Below are 14368 nucleotides of genomic sequence, written 5' to 3'. Positions count from 1 at the left end.
CTTTCGAATGTTGGAACACTGAGCTACTAGTTGTTTCGCCGTCATTGTGGATGTTGGGTATCGAAGAATCCATAGGTCCCTCATCCTATTCATGTAGCCCCTTCCGCCGGGGTTACTTGCGTAGTAGCATTCCAACAACGCCCTGTTTTCGTCCCTTGCCCACCGATGCCTTCTTGTTCCAGTAGCCCACTTTTCGTCAGGGTGCCCTGGTTCCTCAACACCTGACGCGGACCTTGTTGATCCGGGCGACGTCCGAGCCGGCATGCCTTCATATTTATCTGTCTCGCTCATGTCTGCGGTAGGCTTGCTTAGCATAGGGGGTCTAGCCTTAGGACCCTTACTGGATACAGACGCCCCAGGCAGGAATCGAACTTGCGATCCTCTGTTCCAAAGGCGTGTAGTCTAACCACTACGATATATATATAGATAGATAGATAGATAGATAGATAGATAGATAGATAGATCTCCAGTGGTTCAGTGCAAGGCACAAGGTCATGGCATTTTATGTCAGGACAGGATGAAAATAGAAAGAAGGCCAGGAGCTGGACAGATTGAGGCACAATGAGTCAGTCTGATAACACAGACGGACTGAATCAGTGGGCTGAAAGCAGAAGGCAGTTCGCGGAAGTAAGTGTGTGTCTGTGTGTGTGTGTGTGTGTGTGTGTGTGTGTGTGTGTGTGTCTGCTGCAGTTTTTCAGAGGGGAGGGAAATGAGAGGACATCAGAGAGATGATGTTCTTGGGTTTTAGGGGTTAGCTGCAGGTGGGGAACACCAGTCCTGCAGGTCCCTGCGGATGTCTTCAAACTGTTCTTCAACCCCAAACACATGCTGAAAATAACTCCTCTCCCTTTATTCCAATTAGATTCCTTCTCTCCCTCTTTTTCTGAAGCCATCTGTTTTCTGTCCAGTTTTACTTCCAGACTACAATATGGAAAAATGTGTCTTTTAGCTTTTACATTACATTACAGCTGATTTTAATTTGTGATGTTAAATGTAGAAATGTTAGCATGTTAGAAATAAACACCATCAGCATCCTAACTGATCAAACTGGCTGGGATACTAGTGACCAACCTCCTCACTGCAAATTTATCTTACGTTTGTCTTATGTTTTATCTTGTCACAGGAATACTGAAAGAAATGGTTGCCAAGCTGTGACGAGGGGAGAAGGAGAAGAGAGAACCTTGGGCAGCACTTAAATTTCCGCAACTTAACACTGCCCTCCTGTGGTATATCTAGTGAAGAAGAACAGCTCGAGCTTAGTCACAGGGAATAGTAAGTATTTCGGTCCAGGATTTTTCAATAATATAATATAATTATATTATATTTTTTTCTAAAAATGTATATATTGTTATTGATTACATGCAAAAACTTGTTTTAATTAAAATTTTTAACACTATGTACTACAAAGCGACAACCAACAAATTAAGTAGCTACTTACATCATATTTTAAGGCATGTTTACTTAAACATGTTGCTGAATATACAAGCACAGGATAATCAGTTATAACCACAAAATGATAAATATCACATCTAAGCTTTTTTTAAATTGTTTGCTTGATTTTTTTTTAATTATTTTTAAGAGTGAACATTGTTCCATCCTTTGATAACATCACCACAATGGGGCCAGGAGAAACGCTGCTCTCAACATATTGTGACAAAACGTATACATTCACATGACTGGAGCTACTCATTCTGAATCTGAGGGCGACGTGTGGGAATGGGGTTATAGCTGCAGAAAAGTTTCCATGCAGGTGTAAAATGTTTTCAACATTCAAACAGATACTAGATGGTAGATAACACAAACACTGAAAGTGGCACAGAAAAGGCTGGCATTTTGTCATTTTGTCATTTTGTTTAAATAATTGGGGTCAACCATCCAAAAGCAACAGACTGTGCACAAGAGATGTGAAGAAGAGAGTGCAGGGTGGAGTGTGTGGAGATTAGTGTCAGGGGTGATTTCTGACAGAAGGACAACAGCAAGAGTGAAAGGAATGTTTTACAAGATAGCAGTGAGGCCTGCTGTGATATATGGTTTGAAGATGGTAACACCTACAAAAAAAAAAAAGAAGGCAGAGCTGCTAATATGCTAAAATTTTTAATGGGAGTGACCAAAATGGACATGAGTAGATCAGAGGGAAAGCTCAGGTTGAGCTGTTTGGAGACAAAGTTAGAGAGGCAAGGCTGAGATGGTCTGGACATGTGCACTGGAGTGAAAGCAGATGTAATGGAAAACATGTAGCAGCCAGGTTTATGGATGTAAATGTGAAGGAGGGTTAGTTTGAAAGTGGAGGATGCTAAAGAAAAGGTGAGATGGAGGCAGATGGTCTGCTGTGGCGATCCCTAAAGCGAGCAGCTGAAAGAAGAAGAGAAAGTTATGTCCTGTGTGGAGAAAGGATGAACTCATTCAGTGTATAGCAATGTTTTTATATTCCGAGTAATCAAATAAAACTAGTTAACTGAAAACAAACACGGTTTGGAAAAGTAACTAAAACTACACTGCACAGATATAAAACAAACGTTTAAAAAAGTGTTTTCAGCCTTGTTCTAGGTCGTGGATATCAAACTCATTTTACATGATGGGCCACATGCAGCCCATTTTAATCTTAAGATGACCAGAAAAGTAAAACTTTCCTTTCTGTCACTGTATAGAAATTTCATTGCATATTTAATCTTAGAGATATCTTAGTTAAAGAAAAGCAAGTGCAACTGCTACAGCAGCTTGTTTTTCTACACAATGAAGAAATGCTGACGTACAAAATGAAAGAAATCTGTCAGCAAAAAGCTTAAATTAAGAAATAAATATGTACAATTCCATTTTTATTTTTACTGTGGACACATTGAAAAAAAAAGTCTATATTTATATAGTGAAAACAATTTATTTTCTGTAATGTAATTTTTGATCTATTACTTAATTACTTTAGTGTAGTATGGCTGTGGGAGAGGCCTATCAGCATGAAAAGGTGTAAGACCTACAGTTAAAAGTCACATTTTCCAAAGCACTCCAGCGGGCAGGATTGGAGTCTTTGTTTTGGCCGATTCTGGCCCTTGGGCCTTATGTTTGACACCTCTGTTCCAGATATTACATCCGTTCCAGATATTAGAATCGAACAAATACCCCCATGTTGTGATAAAACGAGTAAAAAAAGTTATTACTTAAATGATAATTAAAAACTACAAAAAATACAATGAAATTAAACATTTGCACAATAAAAAAAATAACTGCAAAAGGGAAACTACTTTAAAAAGGGTGAAACGTTTGCAAAAGAAATAAACATATTCTAACTAATGAAACTAATAACTAACTTTAAGAACTTTCGACCATACTGTAACTTGCAGAATAAAACACAAACACGGGCTACAGATGGACAGATCTATGGCGTAAGCTTGCCGCTCTATGTTCATATTCTATATTGACGTTCCTCCTCCCGGAAGTCAGCCTCTGCCTCTCTCACGCTGCCTCCTTCCCAAGCAGCGCGAAAACTGTAGTTACATGTCCGAGTTGCACGGGGGTAAAAATTGTCTGTTGTGAGTTGAATTCACGTCGTATCTGTGGCTGTACACTACTGTTGTGAGCGAAATTAAACCCTGTGTCACGCTGCTGTGGGTCAGTGTGGCGCTAACTGCTAAAAACACTGCGACGTAGCATGAAAGCTAGCCTCCTGAGTTAACCAACACTTAGTAAGTACTTTGTTCTGCCAGCTTTCCAGATATACCCAATATACTGAACGTCGGGTACATGTTACTAAGATAGCTACTTTATTTAAATGTATCCTAAAAGAATATTTATTTCAGTTTATTGAACGCCGAAGCACCTTTGAAATAATTAATCACCGCTAACTCTGTAGTTAAGCTTTATTATAGTCTGTTGTTGAAGAAATTAATTAGCATAACAGGTAAAGATTCCAGTTTTCAGCTCAGGTCTTTTTAAGTCATCAAATATTATAGCGGAAGGTTTGTTTTGCTGAAAGACTTGTCAGTGTAGATTAGTGGTTACGCAGCACAAACTGATAACAGTTGAAAACCACAAACGCTGCAGCGAGCACATCATCTGATGTTAGTTATTCTTTTGATAAGACCTGTTTGTTAATGTGGCTACTGCCAATAAGAAACCAATAATCTGTCACTCCTACTATATTTCGTTGACTCACAGGGAAGAGAATCCCTGTGTGTCTTATTTTCATCACCTCTCCTTCTTTTCTCTTTCAGAAAGCAAAAATGTCAAAGATCGACAAGATGAGCATCCTGGGGGTGAGGAGCTTTGGGATTGAGGATAAAGACAAACAAGTCATCTCTTTCTTCACTCCTCTGACTGTTCTGGTCGGACCCAATGGAGCAGGGAAAACAGTACGAAAGCATTTCTGACAAAAGCAATACTTGACTTATCGAAACATGACAGCGAACACAAGGGTCGACATAGCACTTTTTGTATTTTCCAAAGGCTTACAGGAAGTTGAAGAATAATATTCCAGAATGATAAATGCTGCTGTCATGTATTCATTTCTTTTTGATGCTTTCAGACTATTATTGAATGCCTAAAGTATGCAACATCTGGAGAACTTCCCCCTGGATCTAAAGGAGGTGCATTTGTTCATGATCCAAAGGTTTGTTTGTGTTGAACTAAAAGTACATTTCTCTATTTCTGACTGCAGTGGTACACTTAAGACTCATAATGTGTGGCATGCATCTGAAATTACTTTTTGCAACAGATTTGTTTGTGTATTTGTAATATTTTATATGTTTTAAATGCAAATTTAATACTAGAAAACATAAGACAGGGATGAAGTGTGTGAAAAAGCCTGATTTAAGTCACTTGTGAAAATGACAAAACTCCTAACTGCTTGGTGCTAAATATCTTTATCAGGTTTAGTTTGTCTTCATACCTTAAGAATTGTTATGATTTCTCAAATTTAGCATTTTCTGAACATGTTAAAATTCAGTCTTAGCCTTTACATCTTCTTCAGGTCCTTGTTGGATGATTTTTTTCACCTTTATTCACGTATAGCGATGTTCATATGATTCCAGGATGCCCATGAGACGGATGTGCGTGCTCAAATTCGCCTCTTATTCTCAGATGTCAATGGAGAGAAAGTGACCATCCAACGCTCTATGTCATGCACTCAGAAGGCAAAAAGCTACACCTTCAAAAGCTTAGAGCAGGTCATTACCAGATGGAAGTAAGCCAAAATCTTATGTTTCTTATGTAAAGTTTTGTTTAAAGTAAAAAAAAAGAGAAATATTTGTGGATTGTATACTAAGGTTTCCTGACCTTTTTCTTATGCGACTGTCTATTATAATTCATCCAGAGATGGTGAGAAAGTCAGCTTGTCTTCTAAGTGTGGTGAGCTGGACCGGGAGATGATTTCTGCATTGGGTGTGTCGAAGCCTGTCCTAAATCATGTCATCTTCTGCCACCAAGAAGAGTCTAACTGGCCCCTTAGTGAGGGAAAAGCACTCAAAGACAAATTTGACTCCATTTTTGCTGCAACCAAGTAAATGGACGACACAAGTGTTGCATTACCCAGTTTTAGCCTAAAAGGAATTTCTGTTAATGTCAATTTCTCTCTCCTGATCAGGTATATCAAAGCTCTAGAGACAATGCGTCAGCTGCGACTCAAACAGAGTCAGACAGTCAAAGAGTGTCAGGTGGAGCTGCGCTACCTGAAGCAGAACAAGGAGAAGGCCCAGCAAATTCGAGAAACTGTGGACACCAAGGAAGCCCAACTGATGGCCTCAAAAGCCAGCGTCCAGCAGATAGAGAACCAGATTGAGCCGCTTGAGGTGGGCTGGTGTATGTGTGTTTTGTGTATTTATTTATTTGTTGGCTGCATATCCATGAGGCCAAGCTTCCATCCCATCACATTCCAAAGGTGCTCTGTTGGGTTGAGATTTGATGACGGTGGAGGCCATTTGACTGCACTGAACTCATTGCCATGTTCAGTAAGCCAGTTTGAGAAGATCTGAGCTTTGTGACAGTGTGTGTTATCCTGCCGGAAGCAGCCATCAGAAGATGGGCACGCTGTGGTCATAAAAGGATGGATATGATCAGCACTCAGAGAGGCGGTGGTGTTTAAACGATGCTCAATTGTTACAATGGAGTCCAAAATGTGCCAAGAAAATCTTGGCGAGTGGTTATTTAAGTTATTGTTGTCTGGAAGCAATCCAGTCATTCTCCTCTGTCCGCTTACATCAAAAAGCATTTTAAGCCGGAGAACTGCCGATCTCTGGAGATTTTCTCTTTTTCAGACCATCATCATCACCTTTCTTCCCCATTCTGAAGCTCAGTTTAAATTTCACCAGGCTGTTTTGACTGTGTCTGCAATGAATGTGTCTAAGTCTAAATGCATTGCTGCCATGCGATTTGCTGGTTACATACTTGTGCCACTGAGCAGTGCAAGAGGTTTACCTAATGAAGTGTATGTATACATGCATACATATTGTGGTGCAAGCAGATTTCAAACCTTGCAAGTATTTCTTCTTGAGTGGAAGAAGTTGAGGAACACGGATAAATTATTTGGGTGTGCTATGATTAAAAGTTTTTTGTTTTTTTTTTTTAATCCTGTGTCAAAGCATATGGGTGCAATGAGCACCTTGGAAGGGGATAAAATATATAAAATAACTTAAATATCTTATTCTTATTAAATCAACTGACCAAATATATTTTTTATATTTCACTGCAAATACATCCCTGTAGGAGTCTGTTACAAGTTTATTGTATTTCACTGCAAATGAACAACCAGTAATGCTTTAAGTAACTTCAGTCACTGAATCAGCTGAATAAAGCTTATAGCACAATAATATTTAAGGTATAATGGTAATCGTCTTTTTCAGAATCGACTGATGGATATTGACCTTAAACTCGGGAAAGTGATGAAGCTAGATAATGAGATCAAGGCTTTAGACAGCAGGAAGAAACAGATGGAGGAGGACAATAAGGAGCTGGAGGAAACAATGGAGCAGGTAATTTGATAATATACGTAGTATATATATTTTTTTTTATTTTATTTTGTGATGAAAAACCTAAAGCAGAAGAACAATTAGGAATGACAACTTTTCGTAAAGGAGGAATGCCGGGATGAAAAAGACTGAAAAATTAAGTATGAGATAAATAATAAAATGCATGATCAAAGTTAATGAGGTTGTATTATTAATGTTTTTCTCCCTTATAATAGGCTTAATTATATTTATGTATTCATGTAAATATGCCAGACTTTGCCACACAGGCTAATTTTCTTCTGCAGGAAAAGCTTAGCAGTTGCCTCATTGTACTCTAGAGTCCACTTTGTATGATGTGTCATTATCTTCAGTGAGGAACTAATAAAAATTTAAAAAAAAAGCTACAGAGGGTGAATGAGATTGTTTAACTTAACAATGAGCCAGTTAACCTTTGGCTAGCATGACTACTCTATCTTTTCACTTCTGTTTGTTGGGTGATGGGATCTATTCCTATAGTTAACAGTATCAGGACTTTGAACTATATGGAACCAGAGCAATTGGGGCAGATTTATGACTGAAAGACCAAATTTATTACCACTATATACTGTTTTTATTTTAAAGCATTTATAAAAGCAGGTCCAAATGTCTATATTAATTACACTCGGTGAGCCACTCTGAAACCAGTTTACTGTGTGTGGCAGGTGTTTCAGGGTTCAGATGAGGAGCTGCAGGACATTTACCAGAACCACCAGGGGACAGTGAGGGAGAAGGAGCGAAGGCTGACCGAGTGCCAGAAGGAGCTGGAGAGAGCTGGCAGAGAGTGTCAGAGACTCAACAGAATCAAAGCTGAACTTCTGGGTGAACAAGGTACCCACAGCTGTACACCTGGTGCTACCAGGGTAGCTAAACATCTGTATCTGAATGTGAAAGCACACGCACGATTGAATATATTCCAGCATTCTGGCAGAATATCACACTCAATGCTAAATAAATGACAGCTGAAAATATTCGTATTATTAAGGCTATTTTTTTCAGCATAAACTTTATTTTTCTTTAGTACAAGACTAGCTTCTTACACCTATTTTGCTTTTGTTTTTCCTTCTTCCCAGGTCGTCTACAGTCGGAAGCTGACCACCATACACAAAACATCAGGAAACGTGACACTCAGGTAATGGGGGCACAGTCGCAGTTGTTGTAATGAAGGCTTTAAATGAATATAATCGAGTGACAGAGACTAGGAAAATTTCATCACAGCAGTGTCAAGCGAATGTTAGGTTGTTCCTTGAACAAATCACACATGTTGGTATATTTTTCCTCCCTTTTCCTCCCCTTTCCCACACAGGTTCGCTCTCTGTCAACCTACCTGGAGATGGAGGGCTATGACCGACCACCCTTCACTGCTCTTCAGCTTGAGAGCTTTCATCGTCACGTAACGCAGAGACTGGAGCAGGAAAAAGGGACACTTGGCCAAGTTATGGTAAGAAATTCTCAGTTGAAATAAAAAACCAAGAGTTTTCCTGAATTCATGTTATTTACAAACAGAGTTGAAAAACAAAATGGACAAGAATTCTTTTAAATATTTTCATTTTTTCATTTCTGGTTAATGCTGTTAAGCAGTGCTATTGTTTTCTCTCTGTCTGATCATCTGCAGAGACTCTTAATACATAAATATATCTTTATTATTCACTAGTGTCTTAGAAGGTTTTTCCATAAAACATTCAGTAATATAGACAGAAACTGTTAAGACGATGTTGACATTTCATGTGCAGTTTTCTCTTTTGTGAAAGATTTTAACTACTGAACACAAGAAGCCACTGAAAATTCCACTCTTACTATATTCACAGAAGTTTTTACATCACTCGTGAATTTTGGACTGTGCAATTAAAAATAAATATGCAGGTCATGTTCATGGTGCCTTATTCCTGCGTTTGCTTTTGTGTCATAAGGTCGATCTGCAGGAAAAGGAGCAGCAGAAGCAGCAGTCTATTGATGAAATGAGGGATAAGAAAACTGGCCTGGAGAGAACAGTGGAGCTGAAGAGAGACATGCAGGGAAAGAAGCAGCAAGAACTGAGGAGTGTCAGAGCAGAGCTGCAGAGGCTGGAGGGTTCGTCTACTCGACTGCAGGATCTGGAAAATGAATTGGCTAAAGTGGTGAGAGTATTTTGTTTTGCTGTGAATTTTAAAAGGTGGTTGTTTTTTGGTTAATTTGCAGAATTCCATATTAAGGATTACACTTTGTTTGGGGCACACAAAGCATGTGAACCTACACACAGTTATTCTGGAAAAAGATGTTGGTGCCCTCCCTACACATTCCCTCAAAAAATGTTTTTAATTTGTAGCATGTTTGACTCTTTATTCACACCAGACAAAGAAGTAACAATGCTCAGGTTGTAACTTGATGTTTTGTCAGTAATGGTGATAACACTCGAATAGGGCAGTGCCTTTGTTTTCATACGCACATGGCGGAAAAAGCATTTCGGCGACGGAGAATGAGAAGGCCGAAAGCAGATCATTGAATGAAACGGATGAACCAGAATTGGTTTGTAAAAATGCTGCAACTTCAGTGGTGTGGAACTGGTTTGGCTTTCGTCCGTCAGATACACCACAAAGCGCTATTTTTGGTAGAGCATGCTAGCAGGCCGTCGTTATTACCGTGTTTTTTGGAAAATACGGCACACTTAAAATCAATCCTTTGATTTTTCTGAAAATTGACAGTGCCCCTTATTATCCCGTGTGCCTTATGTATGACTTCTGGTTGTGTTTACTGACCTCGAAACGATTTTATGTCATACACGGTGCTCGAAAATCTGTCAAATGTTTTAGTACAACTTTGCTAAGCTACGAACCCGCACCGCTTGATGGGTTGTCGGAACATTACGGCTATCGTAGGCAGGAGCCTCGCGGAGTGATACGTACTGTGCTTCAACATAATATTACCGTATTGTGTGTGTGTGTGTGTGTATAACCTCTTTTTAAGTTTTGTGGATATTCTACATGGTTATGCTGAGGATATGTCGGCCAATTTCCACTGGAAATGCCTTTTGGTTAAACTGTCAGTAAGGAATTTGCATTTGTACTGTTAAATATTTATATAACTTTAATGCACATAAAAAAACAGCTGCTTGTTTAAGTAAAAATATATTGATGTTTTGGGGTTTTTTTGCACTAATAAAATTGTGGAGTCGTAAAGTATTTTGTCTAGTGTCAATTATATCATCAGTTATATCGTTATTGCAAATTTTCAAATGTATATAGTGATAAATATTTTTGGTCATATCGCCCTGCTCTACACTCGAATAACAGATAACAGAGAGGACACACAGAAAGGGAGTAAGACAGAGAGATATACATTTCCTGAGCTTTCTCGAAGAGATTGTTTGCATAATGTTCAGAAATTTTTTTGTCAAACAGTTGTGCATTAGTCCTGCGATTTGTTATTATCATTTTTGTGAATGAAGTTTTAAAATTTCTGCCATAGAAAGTTTAACTGGAACTATACTGCTGACACACTGTGGTCTTTTGTTGTATAATTGATGCCATTTTTTTCAATGTTTGTTTTCCTGTTCAGGAGCGTGAGCTGCAGAGTGCAATCCAGAACTCCAACGTGGAAGAGCTGAAGGCTGAGGTTTCGGAGCTCCAGAGAGAAAAAGCTGAACTTGACCGCAAACAGAGACGGCTAGATCAAGAGATGGAGACGCTCAACACACACATGACTGCACGCACGGAGATGGACATGCTGAAAAAGAATAAGGTAATGTGTCATCTACAGTTAAAGAAAAAGAGTCAACGTTGATTACTGCAGCCTTTCTTAGAGTTGACCCCCTCGAAGGTGATGTTAAAAAAATGTTGCAGAAACTCATCCAACTGTACTGTAGTGGTAGTAAAACCAAGTAACCCTGCATGGTAATCTAACCTTCTTTCTAACCTCTAACCTCCCTTCTTCGTCGTTCCCTTTTATGCCAGCTGCCACATCATGTTTCCTTTCTCTGTAGACTCTCATTTCTCCGTTTGCTCTTTTAATCTTTTAGGGCGAAAAGGAGGAGCAGGTACGCAAGTTCAAGTCCCGTCACAGTGAGGATCTGGTGTCCTTACTGGGCCACTTTCCCAACAAGAGAGAGCTGGAGGACTGGATCTATTCCAAGTCCAAGGAAATTAACAGCACCAGGAACAGACTTGCAAAACTCAAGTTAGCAAAATGCATTTACGTTGAAGCACACACACGATGAAAGAAAATGCTTTTAAAAAGACGTTTTTCAGAGGGACTGATTGGTGTTATATTGCTGTTTTTTCCTACATTTCAGTAAGGACTTGGCTTCAAGTGAGCAGAACAAAAGTCACATTTCTGCTGAGCTGCGTAAGAAGGAGCAGCAGTTAACCAGTGACGAAGAGAAGTTCTTCAATGTGTGTGGTAGTCAAGATCTAGACCAGGACCTGGGCAAACTGCAAGAAGATCTGGAGAAGATATCCAAACAAAGAGGTTAATGGCCTAAAAAATTAACTAGAATTGGCACCTTGGAGTTGACAAGATCCTTAATTGCAGTGTGGACCTTAACTGTAAACTATAAAAATGCCTCTTTTTCACTAGTGCTCTGGCTGCAAAATGTCCAGTTGTATAGAACTTACTTTGTCATAATTACTTTCCCAATAAGTTGCTAGTTGTTATTCCCGTTTTATATAGTGGTGTTCATTGTAATAACCCAATGTAGTGTAAAAATGAGGATAAAGCAGAGTAGCTACTTATTGATTAGTCCTTGATCATCATGTCTTGTCTAAAAAAAAAAAAAAAAAAAAACCCAAGATGGCCACAGCCAAAGTGCCAGACTTATTCTTTAAAACTTGGCAGATCAACAGGTGATGAACATGTCCATCATTAATATACATTTTATCTTTTATGTAGATAAGATGTTACAGAGGTTGATGAGGTTCATTCTAAAGAAATACAGAATCCTTTGTGTTGCTGGGTGGATTTAACAGGTTCAGTGTGTCGCTCTTTAAATGCATCTTCTGTGCGTTTGACTACATTATAAATTAATGTAACAACATCTTTCCATCTGCGCTATAATCTCGAGTGAATCAACTTTGTTAAAATTGGTTGACATATTCAAAAGCATCACACAATCAAGAAAAGTATTTCCTATTGAATATAACTATATATGTATTCTCTGGGTATGCAGTAAGTTAACCAAGGAAGTGATTACTTGACTTTAGTGTGTATGCCCATTTTAACTAAAAGCCTAATGTACAGTGTGGTTGGTTGGCGTCTTTTCTAGTAATAATTGGCAAATGATTAATAAATTTTCTCTTTCTGCACCTGTCCTGGTATAGCCATGCTAGCTGGAGCCACAGCAGTGTACACCCAATTCATCAGTCAGCTGACAGAGGACAGGGAGCCCTGCTGCCCAGTGTGCCAGCGGACGTTCCCCTCTGAGTCTGATCTGCAGGAGGTTATCAACGACATGCAGTCGAAGTTACGCCTGGTGCCGGACAAACTGAAAAATACAGAGCAGGACCTGAAGAGGAAGGAGAGGAAGAAAGATGAGATGATGGCTCTCAAACCTGTGAGGTACTGAACCAGAGGGGTCTCTGATCTGAGTTTGAGTGTTTTTTTTTCTGCTTCTAAACTCAAGTAAAAACAAATGTCAGGTGATACCCTCAACAATATTAGAACTAGAAAAAAATTGAAAAAATAAAGAGTAATAAAAAATAGAAGACCAGAACTGTTGTTGTTTAGCATCATAGTAATTTAAAACTCTACCATAAAACAGTGCAAAGAACAAATCCCTGATGTCTTTTCTGTAGTCACCCAGTTGTAATAAGCAAAAGGCATTTAAGCAGCACTGCATATAGACTGATAAACACCAGTCTATAGGACTGTGTAGCATAAGGTTCCTATACTGAGTTTGATTTTTTAAATAAATAAATGACCATAAAAGTAAATATCTTTAATTGATTTTTCCAAAATTTACAGAGTTACCATTTTTCTTCCTAACAAGGAAATAAATTAGCCTGTGGACAGTCTCTTGTTCTCTTTCCTTTCCAGTAGATGGAGCTAGAGTGTCATAGTTCTAAATTCTGGACACACACACACACACACACACACACACACACACACACACACACACACACACACACACATACAGTGTGTGTTAAATCTCTGAGATGAACATAGTTTAGTAAGCCAACAGACACTTTTTTGTTGTTGTCAGGACAACCTTTCATGTTAACTTTTATAGTGAGTGTGATGATAGTCAGAGAAACATGTATACAAAAAACGAAAACATTTCAGTGTCATATTTACAAATAATCTTATGTAAATAGTCACGTACTTAAATTTTTCGAGGGTTTTCAGCCCCACCTTGTGGCTGCCTGTACATTATGTTTGCTTCGTTTTATTAATGGAGATGGAAAAACTTTTCTCAGCTGCCATCTTTCAAAGGGTGTGAATATTCTGCTACAGGGCCGTGTGACAATGTATCCAATGAGTTCATGTGAGCTGATTTTATGTGTGCATACTTAATTAATTCACCTTATATAGCTGTGATCTCTACAACCAGAGTCTGAGTCGAGCCTCTGAGTCATCTGATATGCCATTACTTTTTCGTTTGATTGTATTATCATATGAGGCACAGCCTGTCTTCAGTGACCCTGCAATGCACCAAATGTCTTGGCTGCCTGTGGTTCAAATTCAGGACACTGAAGTAGGCCAAGTGTCTCTCAAAAGGGATGTTTGTTTTTATTAGGTCTCTTTAACTTGGAAGCAATAAGATGATTAAATGCTCAGCTAAATGTAGCTAAACTCATTAGTAGGTGCAGCTTTACAGTGGAAACACTAGATAAAGTTAAATTAGTTAACTCTGATGAGTGTTTCCACTTAAGTTAAGTAGAAACACTAGTTTAAGAGGTGTCCCCTTTTAGCACATATAGTATGGCCACTGTGTGTCGTGGGACAGGATATCTTATATTATATGTGTGTTATCTCTCTCCTCTCCTCTCCTCTCCTTCAGAAAACAGACATTATAGACACAACAGTTGATAACTTTCAAGAGTTTCACAAAGTTATCAGCGGTTTGTTTTCCTAATGTTTTCAGGTGGGCTATTCCACAGTTTGGGACATAAAAGTCAAAAACTGTAGTAGCAAACTTCTGAAAATCTATTTATGAAGATAAAATGCAGTAATCTTTTTGTTAATGTCTTTTTGTTAATGGGGGTGGCTGTAGCTCAGGTGGCAGAGCAGGTCAGCCACTAATCAGAAGGTCGGTGGTTCGATCCCAGGCTGCCTCCTGCCTGCATGCCAAATATCCTTGGGCAAGATACTAACCCCGTGTTTGCCTACTGGTGGTGGTCAGAGGGCCCGGTGGCGCCAGTGTCCGGCAGCCTCACCTCTGTCAGTGCGCCCCAGGGCAGCTGTGGCTACAATGTAGCTTGCCATCGCCA

The 14368-nt window shown here is 39.1% G+C and overlaps 1 protein-coding gene across 7 annotated transcripts in view; it reads left to right on the top strand.

The window, feature by feature from the left end:
- Positions 1-3418: 3418 nt before the first annotated feature.
- rad50 (RAD50 homolog, double strand break repair protein) overlaps positions 3419-14368 on the top strand; it is a 36830-nt gene continuing 25880 nt past the window's right edge. For all 7 annotated transcript variants that reach the window (XM_082548917.1, XM_082548916.1, XM_082548915.1 and 4 more), the window contains exons 1-15: positions 3419-3677; positions 4206-4343; positions 4517-4600; positions 5022-5173; positions 5303-5488; positions 5573-5777; positions 6828-6956; positions 7634-7799; positions 8042-8100; positions 8275-8409; positions 8879-9085; positions 10503-10685; positions 10963-11120; positions 11236-11411; positions 12260-12497. In XM_082548917.1, coding sequence (XP_082405043.1) covers positions 4215-4343; positions 4517-4600; positions 5022-5173; positions 5303-5488; positions 5573-5777; positions 6828-6956; positions 7634-7799; positions 8042-8100; positions 8275-8409; positions 8879-9085; positions 10503-10685; positions 10963-11120; positions 11236-11411; positions 12260-12497 — 2207 coding nt within the window. In that variant the 5' untranslated portion in view covers positions 3419-3677; positions 4206-4214. The remainder of the gene's footprint in view (positions 3678-4205; positions 4344-4516; positions 4601-5021; positions 5174-5302; positions 5489-5572; positions 5778-6827; positions 6957-7633; positions 7800-8041; positions 8101-8274; positions 8410-8878; positions 9086-10502; positions 10686-10962; positions 11121-11235; positions 11412-12259; positions 12498-14368) is intronic.

The sequence above is a fragment of the Aulonocara stuartgranti genome (assembly GCF_965226115.1).
Source record: "Aulonocara stuartgranti genome assembly, chromosome: 10".
Classification (NCBI taxonomy): domain Eukaryota; kingdom Metazoa; phylum Chordata; class Actinopteri; order Cichliformes; family Cichlidae; genus Aulonocara; species Aulonocara stuartgranti.
This window is presented reverse-complemented; position numbering and strand designations above follow the sequence as displayed.